This window comes from Lissotriton helveticus, chromosome 7, assembly GCF_964261635.1.
Source record: "Lissotriton helveticus chromosome 7, aLisHel1.1, whole genome shotgun sequence".
NCBI lineage: Eukaryota > Metazoa > Chordata > Amphibia > Caudata > Salamandridae > Lissotriton > Lissotriton helveticus.
In genome coordinates this window covers 1,857,525,033-1,857,539,824 of record NC_136068.1, presented here as the reverse complement: position 1 = coordinate 1,857,539,824, position 14,792 = coordinate 1,857,525,033, and the positions used below count along the sequence as shown (strand labels likewise).

Below are 14,792 nucleotides of genomic sequence, written 5' to 3'. Positions count from 1 at the left end.
TTAAAGTTCCTTTACTCTGTGACAATTTCTACGGCTACAACCATCCAGTAGTGTCCCTTGAGCCAATCTCATGGGATCCAGCTCATCGATTCAGGGGAGGACCAACAGTGTGCCTTTAGGGTTCAAAACCAAGAGATCTCTGTGAATTGCGGGCCATAATATCGCTTATACCTACTCAATATGGTTCAATGGCTGGGGTATTCGACAGGAATGGGACACTTTACCCGTGTTTACAACGCGTGCCATTACCCCGCATTTTTTACTCAGCGGAATCTATTACAACACAGGGCTTTACAACCCAATCCATTACAATGCATTCCCCATTACAACGCAATTTACTATTTTAACTCCACAGGGGCGTTACTATGGGGAATGCATTGTAATGGTTTGTGGTGCAAAGCCATGCATTGTAAAAGATTTGGCGGAGTAAAAAATGCGGGGTAATTGCATGCATAGTAACGCATTTGTTGTAAAGGATGTTTACCACTCCACAGCCGATGCCAGTAAGTTAGAAGCCTGTATTCTACTCTATGTGATATCTTTCTCTATGCTAGATCTAAATATACTGGCAAAAGCAGTGTACTTTGAAGAAGATTTAATATAGATCTCAAAGAACTTGTGCTCCACAAATTCTAAGCTAGTGCTGTTAGAACTTCCTCACACTTCAGCCCTGATGTTTTTGATGTAATACCATATCTCCTGTTAGTTTGGTCCCTGATGGGCGCCTATTACAAGTTTTTGTACATGGGAAAGGGTGGCTGCGCATTCACCTGTGGGGTTGAGTTACAGGTGTGGGCGGTGGGGGGGATAAGCTGGTTACTGTTCCAAAGAAGGATATTGCACTGCATTGGATATAAGTAGAATGTTTGCAAACATGCAATGTTAATGGCATGTTACAATCACGAAATGTTTATTGGTTACACATACACCCTTTGGGTAGCACAAGCTGGATGATGGGCACTAAGAATTCCAGCAATTAACTGCCTGACATGGAATGTGCAGGGACTTAGAGACCCGCGCAAACGTAGGCTATTATTGCGTTACCTAGATCGCCATCAGATCCAACTGGCTGTGATCCAAGAAACGCACCTTAATCCTCACACAGCTACCACATTTGGCAAACGATGGGTGGAACATCGCTGTTTCTCGTCCTATTCTACATACGCCTGGAGTACGGGCATACTTATTACAGCAGGAATAGATTATTGCCCAATAGGGCAACTGCAAGACGCACAAGGCCGATATAGTATTATGTGAGGTAGACTTGCTGGACATACGGTCACATTGATATGTTATGCACTTAACATTGATGACACTGGGTTCTTCACCACTCTCTGGGGGAGCATTATAGAAATAGGACCCACATACATAATATAGTAATATAGTAATATAGCATAGTACTTGTTTACTCTCCCCTGAGGCGGAAGCCGGGGGCTCTACTTTCTATCCCTTTTGCGATGAAATAGCGGTAACTTTAAAAAAACTGTAAATATTTTAATTGTAACGCTTTTAAACTTCACTGCATAACCGCGCTCTCGAGTGCCAGATTTACTTTGCACCGAGGCACGCTCCCTCACCTTTCCTCCCGGCGTGGCCGATTAAGGGCTGACGACGCGGGGTACAGGCGCCATCTTGGAGGGAGGAAGGGTTGGCGGTCCAGTGGCAGGACGCCTCCCGCCCTCCCGGATATTTAAGCAGGTTTGACCATCGCTCTGTGTACTTGTTTACTCTCCCCTGAGGCGGAAGCCAGGGGCTCTACTTTCTATCCCTTTTGCGGTGAAATAGCGGTAACTTTTAAAAAACTGTAAATATTTTAATTGTAACGCTTTTAAACTTCACTGCATAACCGCGCTCTCGAGTGCCAGATTTACTTTGCACCGAGGCACGCTCCCTCACCTTTCCTCCCGGCGTGGCCGATTAAGGGCCGACGACGCGGGGTAAAGGCGCCATCTTGGAGGGAGGAAGGGTTGGCGGTCCAGTGGCAGGACGCCTCCCACCCTCCTCTGCAGAGTATAAAATGATGAGGTCATTCCGTCCGCGCAGCGGGCGGGCGCGCCGGCGGCGCGCCAAAGGCAAGCCCGTCTGCGCCCGTCCGCGCCGGACACGGGCCTAGGGCCACCTCCCCATGGTCTATAGACTGCACGCCCCTCCCATCCTACTCTCATTCCTTGCTAACTCATCTACGTCCACAACTAAGGGAAGGATGTACTAGATATAATCCGGACTCTATATCTTCCGCTACTACAATAAAATGTATGCACTGTCAGGCAGCTATCCCCTTATTAAACAAATCGGTGGGAAGCAACAATCAAAATCAGACTACGCAAAAATTTATACCGGCTCTTATTAATGTTCGCTCCTTGGCTAAACACAGGCAAGAAATCGCCGATCTACTTCTTGACAGGAACATCGATATAATGTTCCTAACAGAGACCTGGTTGGATAAAGCATCAGACCCAGATCTTGTGATAGCCGTTCCAAAGGGATTTAAAGCCTACAGGCTGGACAGAATAGGCAAGAGAGGAGGTGGGATAGCCATAATTGCCCGGGACACTACCCGGGATATTTACCTGTCTCCTTCTCACAACTTTAGAGGCGTACTGTTATATAGACGACCTGAAGCTCGATCGGGATTTCTTATAGAAATCGCAACGATCTTAGAAGCCTTTGCTACTGAGAAGTCAATGACATTGTTAGGAGACTTCAATTTCCATTTGGACTGCAACCTAGATAAAGACACTATGTCCTTACAGTCAGAAACGGAGGTCTTCGGTCTATCAGAGTTGGTGATGGGACCCACCCACAATGCAGGACATACTTTAGACGGAATATTCACTAATCTAGATAATCTGCTAGTTACTGACATCCTGCCTATGACTTGGACTGACCATTACTTGGTGCTAGGTACGATAAAAATTAGCGAAATCCCTACTGTTAAAACATCAACCTCCAAACAGGAATCTTTTAAGGTATGGAAAGATATCAATATTCCCAACCTTAAGGCAGCATTAGACATCTCTAAACCCACCTTGTCTAATGATCCAGAAATAGCCACAAACCAATACCAAACTTGGCTGGATCAGGCCATTAACAAATTAGTACCAATTAAAAGGACGTCCAGGAATAGAAGCGCTCCATCAGCGCCCTGGTACACAGAAGAACTCAGGAAACATAAACAGATATGTAGAAATAAAGAAAGACAGTGGAGGAAAAATTATGACAAAGAAAGTAAAAATATGTATAAGGAGCTTCAGACTCAATATAAACTCCTGATTATAGAGGCAAAAAAAAAGTACTACACCGAGCAAATCGAAAGCGCCAAAAACTCTAAAAAGCTCTTTGACATAACCAAACAGCTTGCAGGAGATGTTCCCGATTTGAACCCTCCTTGTTCACAAAGTTTTTGTGACTCATTAGCATCCTTTTTTTTCACTAAGGTGAATGACATCTTCTCAGTATTTGATTCCGTTGATAAACAACGCATTGAGGATACAACAAAGTCACCTTCTGATACTATTTTTCCACAGTTTGCGGAAATCACAGAAATTCAAATCCAGGACATTATCAAATCCATTAAGTCTGGCTCAGCATTGGATCCTTGTCCCCTGAAAACTCTCCGTCCATTAATGGACACCGTGATTCCTGTCATAACCCAAATTTGTAATCAAATGTTTCACACAGGAATTTTCCCTAGCCCCTTAAAAAAAGACCTTACTGAAGCCTCTTTTGAAAAAATCTGGTCTAGACAAAACGGAGTTGAAAAACTATAGACCTATAGCCAACCTCTCGTTTCTTGCCAAAATAGCTGAGAAAGCCATGAATATTCAACTTGCGGAATTTATTGAGCAACACCATCTGCTCGATGAAACCCAATTTGGATTCCGCAAGTTTCATGGAACGGAAACGGCACTTATTAAAGCGGCGGATGACATCCGATTAATCCGGGACCAAGGAGGAGCAGCCCTGTTGGTGCTGTTAGATTTATCGTCCGCTTTCGACACGGTTGACCACAAGATCTTGGTCAACCGTGTTGAAAAGATGGGAGTGCAAGGCTTGGCTAAAAAACTACTGGCATCTTTTCTGATGGACAGATCTCAGGCAGTCACCTTAGGCCAATTCGAGTCAGCAGAATTGTCCTTGCCATGTGGGGTACCTCAAGGTTCATCCCTTAGTCCGACACTATTTAACATCTATGTGTCGGACCTTGCTAAAACCATCAAAGCACATGGGATGAACCTTACCTCATATGCGGATGACACCCAGTTGATTCTGGCCGTCAGAGATGATGGGGACACAGTAGCGGAGAATTTTAAGGCAGGTATGCTGGCCATCGGACAATGGATGTCAGCAAACTGTCTAAAATTGAACTCCGATAAGACTGAGGTGGTAACCTTTGGTCATCTCAGCCCAATCTGGTCTCTGGCATGGTGGCCATCATCCTTTGGATCCTTGCCTAAACCATCCACGAAGGTGAGAAACCTGGGCGTCATGTTTGACGACAACTTGAACTTCATGGCTCACGCCAACCAAACGGCCGCCACAGCATTCTACAAACTACGCTTGGTTAAGAAGATCCTTCCCTTTCTTCCCAAAAATGTAGGCAAGACACTAGTTAGCGCTCTTGTTCTGTCAGCATTGGATTACTGCAATGGCCTGCTTGCCAATGCTCAAACTAGAGTTATCAAGAAAATGCAGACAGTTCAGAACGCAGCAGCCAGGCTTCTCTCGGATACCCCTAAATTCAAGCCTATAACCAAGACTTTGAGAAGCTTTCATTGGCTCCCTATCAGGAATAGAATTAAATTCAAAACATTGTGCATTGTTTATAAATCATTACATCAACAAGCACCTCAATTCCTGAGAGACCATCTTGTTCCATATATTCCTTCTAGGCCGCTCCGTTCAGCTATGCTGAACGATCTGGTTGTTCCATGGACTAATAAACTAGTCAACTGGGGAGACAGACGTTTCCTGGTTGCCGCCCCAAAATTATGGAACACACTTCCCCAATCCATTAGATCCAGCCCTAATCTCCTGTCATTCAGAAAAAACTGAAAACATGGTTGTTTAACCTCTAGAGCTAGAAGCCAAGCATAGGAGAGTTCTCAATAGTACAGCGCCGAGACGCCTGCGGGCATTTGTTCGAGCTTAAGAAATGTTAAAAATAAATAAATATAGGGTGGAGATTTCAACCGGACGCTCAATCCAATGATGGATCGAAATCCCATACACCCTCACTCGCACCCTCAGACGTCCAAAAACCTTGCAGACATCATGGTAGACAATCAACTATTTGACGCATGGAGGTTCCTTCATCCAAGGGCAAGGGAGGGCATATTCATTTCTAGTGTAGACTCTAGATAGCCCGACTTGAATTTTTGGCTCCTCTCGGCCAGCCTCAGCACATGGCTTAGAGAAGCGACACACTTGAATCGGACTTTGTCTGAACACTCCCTGGTGTTACTGAAGCTCACCCCACCAGGCAATATCTCCCCATATCAATCGTGGACAGTGTTGCCCTCTGCTCTTTTGGGCACAGCTTTCTGTGAGGAAATACGGTAGGAGGTTGAGGAGTTCTCCCCTCACAACATATAGTGTAGAAGAGATGGCAGTTGTTTGGGAAAGCTTTAAAGTCACGATGACGGGACTATGCATAGGCAAGAGGTGGGGGGATTATCAAATCTATTAGGGGCACACTACATAAATTAGAGACGGAAATCAAACAGCTTGAAGATGAAATTGCAGCCAAACCCGACCGCCATCTCAATGTGAGACTTAAGGAGCTCCTCATAGAATATACAGAAGAAGCGGAACGTGAATCTAAGTTCTGCTCGAAATACCATGTAGCTCGGGCGTTTGGGGAAGATGAACGGCCGGATAAGGCACTGGCTGTGGCCACCAGGATCTCCAGGTTTGCCAACCAGCATACAGACACCAAAGAGATTCTTGACACTTTATCCAACCACTAGTCATCTCTATACCGCTCCCGGAAATAAGACACACCCGACATAGTGTCATATTTTGCAGACACTGCTCTTGGATTGATAAACGATTCTCGTAGGGAATTTTTATCTGGAGAATTTGTGGAAGATGAAATACGCGCAGCCATAATGGGGTTGAGGTCGGGCAGAGCACCATGACCCGACAGTCTGCTTGTCGACTTCTAAAAAGTTTACATTGACCAATGGCCCCCATACTTAGTGTGTTCGGGGAGGCGTTGGATATAGGCATTCTTCTCCTATCGATGCGACAGGCCAAGATAATATAATTGCTCAAACAGGACAAAGATGCCGATGCATACGGGCCGCTGTTGTTAATTAATTGTGATACTAAAATCCTGGCGAAGGTTATAGCCAATAGGCTATCCCTAATGATGGACGGCCTGGTTCTCCCAGACCAGGCTGGGGTTGTTCCAGGAAGGGCCACCTTGCACAACTTGAGAACCACTTTTCCATTGCTTCATGACATCGACCCCGATGACTCCCTATCAGGAATATTCCTAGACACTACCAAAGCGTTTGATTCCCTTGAATGGGGATACATGTTTGCTATTTTAAGCAGAATGGGCCTCCCTAAAACTGTTCCTGGGACGCACAATATGAGAGCTCTCCATGGGGGATTTGCTAAAACCCATAGGTCTAGGTCTTGGTCTCCAATCTACTCTTTCTCTCTTCTACATCATTATGGGTCCTATCCTGGAAAAAACAGACTTATATCCCACACACCCAGAGCTGTTACTTATGACAGGGGGAAGGGACAGAGGGGAACTTGGTCAAATTCGAAGTGTTAACCAACAGGGGCTGTTGGGTTAGGACAGTATGGGATGTAAGGTGGGGCTCCTAATTCCTGTTGTCACTAGGTTTACCCACCCGATCACTTCCCTCCATTGGATTGCACTTAGGAAGATTAGGGTTTTACTTCCCACATTCCCTCCCTTTATAACTCTCCACAGCATTCTTCAAAGCTGAAATCCGGTCCCTCAAGTCCCCAATCACACACCATCAAGCTACGGAAAGTTGAAAAACACTCCAAACTGGAGGAGCAAGACACCTCCTTTCAAGACCCCTCGTTTAAAACAGCGTTGGGGCAGAGGATCGATAAGCGATTACGGCACTCAATTATTTTATCATTAAATCCAGACAGGGGCCTCTCACTGTCAGACTCCATAGAGCACAGTATCCTCTGTCGCTAGGCTGCGTTCCAACACACACCAGAGGTTTGCTAAACATTTAAGGTATGTGCTTAGTCCACTGTAATGGGTCTAGTAGTATTGCTGTTAGAAGAAGAGTTGGGATTAATAATGTCCTCACATTCGGATAGGAGATTGTCAATCCTGTCTATTACGCAGTTGCCGGTTGCTAAGGATAGTATTTTCTTTTTTGCTTTAGAGGACACCGAAATCCCTTCCGCTACCTTCCTTTTACCCATTATAAGAATGAGGAGTGGGGGCAACCACTAACTCACGGACAATAAAATCGGAATGAATATGCAACAATTACATTAAGCCTGCCCACCACTTACAAGGGTTTAACTTGTGATAACCACATGCATGCCCTAAACATTCTGCTTTTACCATAATTAAATAACACAGAGCTCATAAGGATTCACTTCCTCCCGTCCTCTCCACTCCCAAATACACAAGAATGAAATGAGGGCCCGGAGGACGACAATATTGATTGGGCCTGTGTCAAGTCAGTGGCCACTAGAGTTTACAGTTCTCCTCTTGTAAAACTGAAAATGGAATCTGCGTTATAGAACAGTACCTTGATTAGGAGAAAGCAGTGCCCTCAGTACGATCCAAACGTTGGAGTCACAAACAAGGAAAACCAATGGGGTTGCCCAGGCCTGCTTCTTCCTGAAGCTGCCCTTGCCCTGGCCTTCGCCAAGGCATAACCCACACTGTGGAAATGCAGAGCGCTTATAGCGTGATGATGAGAGGACCACCTTCTGGAGAAGAGCCTGCACCTGCGCCTCCCGGCGCATTGCCAGATGGGAGAGTGAGTCTCCTGGGGTCCTGGCAGTCCAGAGGGGTAATATACCCCCAAAGAAGCTTTAGAAGTGTCCTGCGCTATGGAAATGCTGAGTACTTATAGCGTGATGATGAGAGTTACCTCCCCATGGAGCAGAGACTGCACCTGCGCCTCCTGGCTCGTTGCCGGATGGGGGAGTTTGTTCCCTGGGGTCTTGGTAGTCCGGTGGGCTAATGTACTCCCAAAGAAGCTTTTGCAGTGTTTCACACTGTGGAAATGTAGTGCTCTTATAAAACGATGATGAGAGGCCCACCCCTCTGGAGCAGAGACAGCACCTACACTTGATGGCGCATTTCCGGATGGGGGAGTGAGTCCCCTGTGGTCTTGGCAGTCTAGCTGGGTAGTGTACCCCCAAGGATGCTTTGGAAGTGAATTATTAAAGTCACAGAAGTGCACTACTAGGTGTATGTCCACAGATTTAGGCCTGGAAAGTCTACTCCTACAAAACAAGTTGTATATTCTATTCACCCAGGCACATATACAAGCATACTTTTGCTTGTGTGAAAATCTACTGAGTGACTGCAAATCTCTTTAACTACAACCCCTTCTTTCCACACCTTACTTCTGTCATTGTCAGGAGTAAAAGTACAACCTTTTCCAATGTGGGAAAAGAAGGGAGAGGATTTTGTAAATAACTTTAAACATGTAAGTGAGTGGGTGTGCAAAGAGGCACACAGATTTCAATCATGAAATGACGCCTTGCGCCTATGAGTAGATTTGCTGAAAAGTGGCAAAATCAGAGCCTTACTAGCCTCAAAACTGTAAGAGGTATGTTGTCTTCCCGGTACAATCTACAATTTAGAAGCTTGTGCAAACTGTTCAAATGGCCCTCTTCTCTGTAATTAGAGACTATTAGACAGACAGCCTTGTTCTGAAAAGATCTGCAGATTAATTTGATAGAGTCAAACATTATCACCATCACAGCGCCGTCATTGATAAACTTTTGAAACAAAAACGCAAAAATCTAAATAGAATTGTGTTGATTGATAATTGATGTGGCATCTCTGTTACCATTTGTGGATAAATGCACATACATAACGCGCTTGTCACTTTTTTGCACTTTGCCACCTACACTAATGTCTAGTAAATTAGAGTATAAGATGATATAATAATACATCACATCATTAAAAGGAGTGGCCCATATGTGCATCTGATACATATTGATGAATAAGGTAAATGTATGTATATCTGTCATAAAGGAATCCCACTAAACCGTGCTTCATTCTTATAATATGAGACTCCACACAATAAGGGAGGCTATTATAAGAGAATGCTGCCACCATTTCTTAACTCACAGCATGGAGTAAAAAGGGACATGGGGATTGTTTTACAGGAGACGTAGATCTATGAAAGATAGCGTTCGGCGGATAGGTAGATATTTTATCAAATTCAACACCCCTGAACTACTTCTTGAGTTGATGCTGGGAGAACCCATCCCTCATGGAAGAATAGATCCCTTAACGGATGTTAAGACTATACTTAAACAAACCTTCATTGGGTATTTTATCTCACCTGCTTATGTCCCTATGTATTTTGTATCCAAAGTGAATGGGGGTATTTGATATGCATCACTTACAGAGATCTAACTACCATTCTAATCAGGAACCGTAATCTATATCCTCTCATTTCAATCCTGCTGAATCCGGGCACAACAGGTAAGATATTCACCAAACTTGATCTGCAACGAGCTTACAATCTTATGAGTATACATTAAGGGGACAAATAGAGCACTGCATTGAACTCACAATATGGCCACTTTTATTATCTGGGATGAAATATGCTCTTTGTAATAATACGTCAACATTTCTTCAAGTACATTTGTGAATAAGGGTTATTGAAACGAGAAGAGAAGAAAGGGAAGTTGGGACATTAAATCTATTGCATGTCCCTTTTAGCATACTAATTAACAGCCAGAGCAGAATAAATAACTGGTTATTGCAGAATAATCTTACCTGTAATAACTAGCACAATCAAAACAAGGAAGCACAGAGCTGCATAACGAAATGAACGTAGGGCTACATGGCAGCAACAATAATTACACTCTGTGGAAAAAAAAATGAGAAAGGTTAATTAAAGAAAAACATTCTGAAAAAAAGCCTAAAACAAAGTTACTCACTGTAGTGGCTACTGTGCTGTAGAACTAAGATTCCCCTTCCTCCAGAGTCATTGCAGGGTCAAGACAACCAGGCCAAAGAGCTTGTGTATGTCTTCCCAACAAAACAAATCACAGAACTAAAGGCTGACTACCTTTCGGCATTAAGTATGAGTCAAGCCACCATACATATAGGATCAGGACTGATTGGTAGTTGTACGGAAACAGTGATACTTGGGACAATCACAACATGAGTTACTTAGTATGTTTGTTACTTTCCACTTACTGATACAGTCAATTTCACTTCTCCTGCGAGTTCCTTGGGACTCGCAAAATGTTTCTAGGGTGGGGAAGGAGAAAGCAGCATAACAGAAACCCAGAAAATTAACCAAGCTAAATTTGGCCTCATGAACCTGTGTAGCTGATTAAGAGCTGACCAATGTATACTGCTTACAAAAGCTACGTGAATGAGACTAAATGACCACTTTGCAAAAAACATCAAGCAGGATATGTACTGAATAGTCTTGGTCATCAATGCCCTTCAACAGAAAACAAAATGCTGTGCTGCTAAGAATCTACCAAACAATGCCGACATGCATTGTGATGGACTACAGTAAGTTACAAACAGGTGGTCTGAGTTTAAGGTCTTCAACCACTATAACTGCACGTAAGGGCTGTATTAAATTCAAGGCAATAATGAACTTTTACTAGCCAAAGGACGATTCTGAATATTTTGTTAAAACAAAGGCTGTTTTCGAAGACAAGTTTATTTCCGTTTAAGTCAGATCATTATGCTCAAATGCCAAAGTATGTAATAAAGTCTTCAAACTGCAGAATAAGGGAAAAATGAAACTCCAAATGTCAATTTTACACTGCGTTATGAAACAAGAAAAAGTGCCGCTTTGACTCTTTGTAGTAGTAGGAGCTAAATGATACCTCCAAACGTCATCATGAAAGTGAAGTGAACCAGTGGGGATGCCATAAATAACAGCCAAGTCGGTGAATACTACTCCATCATTCATCTGCACAGGAAGTGAGATCATTAGATTTCCCATCATCCATCTTCACAGGAAGGGACATCAAACCTTTCCTCTCCCAGGAATTATTTAATAGCTGCCACAGTGTGGATGCTTAGAGGACATGCCACTGGCATACCAGACGCAAGGCCATCTGCGCCTAGGCTGTGCCAACTGCCAGGAAAACTGATCCTTCCCCCTCCCACCGCACCCACACTGCGACTCTCCCCACCCTCAAGCCCAGCGACCTTTCCACATGCTGCTGCCTCGCTGGACCACACAACTCTAGGGATAATTCTACTGCACTTCCTGTAGGTTTTCATGAACTTATCCATGCCCAACACTCACTGGACTGATAGCAACCCACTCTCTCACACTCACAGTCCTGCAATCACCTACACAACAAACACTCCACACGTGCACTCCCCCGAACTACGTTTCCTCAATGAAACAGAGCTGAACCCATCAGCGGCACCTGGCATTATCCCAGCCATTACTCATGGCAACAAGATTGCTAGGCAAGACAAGACTTCAAAAGTACGTAGGTGGAATCACCATAACCCACATGAACACCATCAGCTGCACCACATCCAAGGACCCGTCATCCTTCAACATGGAACACCTGTTATGGGAGTTTGAGGTCACATCCAACTTTACCATAGGCGGCATTCTCATCTCCAGACAATCAAGACCGAGCACCAACTTCACAGATTCCATCATGGACTTTGTCACAGCACTCACCCTCGATATTAGGAATTACATCCTGCTCAGAGACCTGGAAGACCATGTCAACCCGAAGTCAAGAGCACTCATGGACGACCTCTGAAGCCTGGCTCTAACCTAACGAGCATAGGGACCACCAGGATCATATTTTCAACAAACTTAACAACATCAAAGTTGACGAGCACACACCAGCCCCTATGAAAGACCACGCCCGTATCAAGTTCAGCATCCAGTCCCGGTCCAACGCACATGCACCACTGCTAGACCATGCTGGTGAAACTGGGACAGCATTTCCGAAAAGAACTGGAACACCGCTCTCATCACCCACCAACTCAAACACAGCAACAGTCTTCCCAAAGCCATCAAGAACTTCAACATTTGGTCTACCTTTTGCCCTGCCTCCCTGGCCCCACTCATACACAGCAATATAACAATATCCATGATTATGGGTGATGAAATGGTCCACTAGAGGGGCACCTTGCACTTTACAGCGGATCTTACTCATGTGCTGTAACACTCTCATTTTAACCTCCTGGGTGGTTTGTCCCACATACGGTTTGTTGCATGGACATAGGATCAAATAAATCACGTTAGTAGTGTTGCAGTTGGTTAGTGAAGGCAACCTATGAGTTTTATTGTTATGTATCAGTGAGGGCCCCTCTATGTTGAAGGGACAGGCCTTACATGTCCCACATTTGAAATGGCCCAAGACAGGAGGCATACCAAGCTGATCACGCAGGCTTAGTGGTTTTGGTGGTTTAAGGAACGCCTTGACAACATTGTCTTTTACGTTGCGTCCTCTCTTGAATGCAAACAAAGGACTCTCATCCATTTTTAGTTCCGTGGCCACTAGGTTCCAGTATTTCAACACTGTTTTCTTGGTGATATTGCTTTTGGAGTGAAAGGTGGTAACACAGACTAACCTGTTGGCATCTTGTTTCTTTTGTTTAGGGCTTTGAAGTTGTTCTCTCGGGCAATACCATGCCCTCTTCTTAGCACGTTTGAGTAGGCCCAGGGGGTAGCCTCGTTCCCGTAGGTGCTTAGTAAGTGTTATCACTTTCCTTGAAGTAGTCCTCCCTTTTGGTGCAATTCCTCCTCATTCTTAGATATTGGCCATAGGGTAGGTTGTCGCGGAGGTTCCGGGGGTGATGTGAGTCATATTTGAGCAAAGTATTTCTCTCAGTAGGTTTCCTATAGAGATCGCAGTATATTAAGCCATTCTCTACTTGAAAAGTGAGATCCAAGAAGGCAATGCTGTTCCGATCATAGGTGATGGTGAACTTGATGTCATTGTTCCTCTTGTTCAGCCAATCGAAGAAAAGGATTAGGTCGGCTTCTGTCCCTGACCAAATCATCATGACATCATCAATCTACCTTTTCCAGATTGATATTGAATTGATGTATGGGTTGTCTTCTGTGTAGAGGTTCTCCTCCTCATAGTTACCCATAAAAAAATTTGCCAGACTCGGTGCGTAGGTGGCCCCCATCGCCACGCCCTTGCATTGGTAGTAAAATTGCTGCTTGAAGACAAAGTAGTTCTTCTTCATCACAATTTCTAGGAGGTTAATCAGAAAATCCGTTGGTATCCAATGAGGCGCAGTGCGTTTTTCAAGTATCTCCCTGATGATTTTTATGGCTGTATCTTGTGGTATCGACGTATAGAGAGAAGATACATCAAGTGTCACCATGAACTGGGTGGTGTTATCATATGATTGATTCTCCAGTAATTGGATAATGTGCATTGAGTCCCGGACGTATGATTTGGTCAGGGGTACCATCAGCTGAAGGAAGTGGTCTATGAATTGGTTCAATGGCTCCAGGACGGAACCACACCCAGACACGATAGGTCTTCCTGGCGGATTAACCATGCTCTTATGCACTTTGGGCAATGTGTATGTCGTTGGTATCCTTGGCTCCTTTTTAATCAAGAAGTTTCTTTCAGGTGGGCTAAGGAATCCCTCCTCTACGCCAGCACTGGCAAGTTTCTCAAATAAATTTCTGATGTTGGTAGTGGAGTCCCGACTGATCGGCTGATAACTTTCCCTGACTCCCAATTGTCTCTCAATTTCATTGACGTAATCCGTCGTGTTTTGTAGTACAACTGCACCCCCTTTATTTATTTATTTATTTAGTGTATTTTATATAGCGCGCAGCTATCCCAACGGGGCGTCCCGGCGCTCCTGTGTGTTCATATGCTGAGCCAGATTTTTAGAGGGAACTTTAGCAAAAGAGGAAGGTTTTTAAAGCTTTTCGAAAGGGGAGCTCTTCCTGGATCATCCGGATGGAAATGGGTAGCTTATTCCAGAGGGCAGAAGCGCACACTTGGAAAGTTTTACCGCCGGAGCGTGCTTTTTTGAATCTAGGAGTGGTGAGGAGAATTTTTGAAGAAGAGCGAAGAAGCCTGGCATTACTGTAGGGGCAGAGGCAGGCGGAGAGGTAGGCAGAGCCTTTTCCCCTAACTGCGCGATGGGCCAGAATAAGTGCTTTAAATTCTGCCCTTTTTTGTATAGGCAGCCAGTGTAATTTACAGCAGTGGCGAGATGTGCTCACAAAGGGAAATGCCACCCACCAACCGTACTGCAGCATTCTGGACTGTCTGGAGTCGGTGGTAAAGACCAGAAGTCAGTCCAATGTACAGGCCGTTGGCATAATCCAGATGGGAGGTAATCAGTGCCTGAACAATTGTCTTCCTGGTGTTACTAGGTAAGAAGTTGATGAATTTTTTCACCATCCTGATTTTGGAAAAACAGGCAGCTGATACTGTCTGGACTTGTTGGTGAAATGAGAGGTTAGAATCCCATCTAACCCCTAGATTTCTTACTGATTCTTTTGGCTGGGGGGTGAGGGGGGGCACTCAAATCAAGGGGCCACCAGAGATTGGGGTCCAGTGGAGAGAATAGTACCTCAGTTTTCCCGGCATTAAGCCAGAGA

General features: G+C 44.6%; 1 protein-coding gene across 2 annotated transcripts in view; it reads right to left on the bottom strand.

Moving 5' to 3' along the window:
• The window catches only part of LOC144767792 (uncharacterized), an 834,271-nt gene that overhangs the window by 779,179 nt on the left and 40,300 nt on the right, over nt 1–14,792 (bottom strand). For both annotated transcript variants that reach the window (XM_078651172.1, XM_078651173.1), the window contains exon 2: nt 9,983–10,072. In XM_078651172.1, coding sequence (XP_078507298.1) covers nt 9,983–10,072 — 90 coding nt within the window. The remainder of the gene's footprint in view (nt 1–9,982; nt 10,073–14,792) is intronic.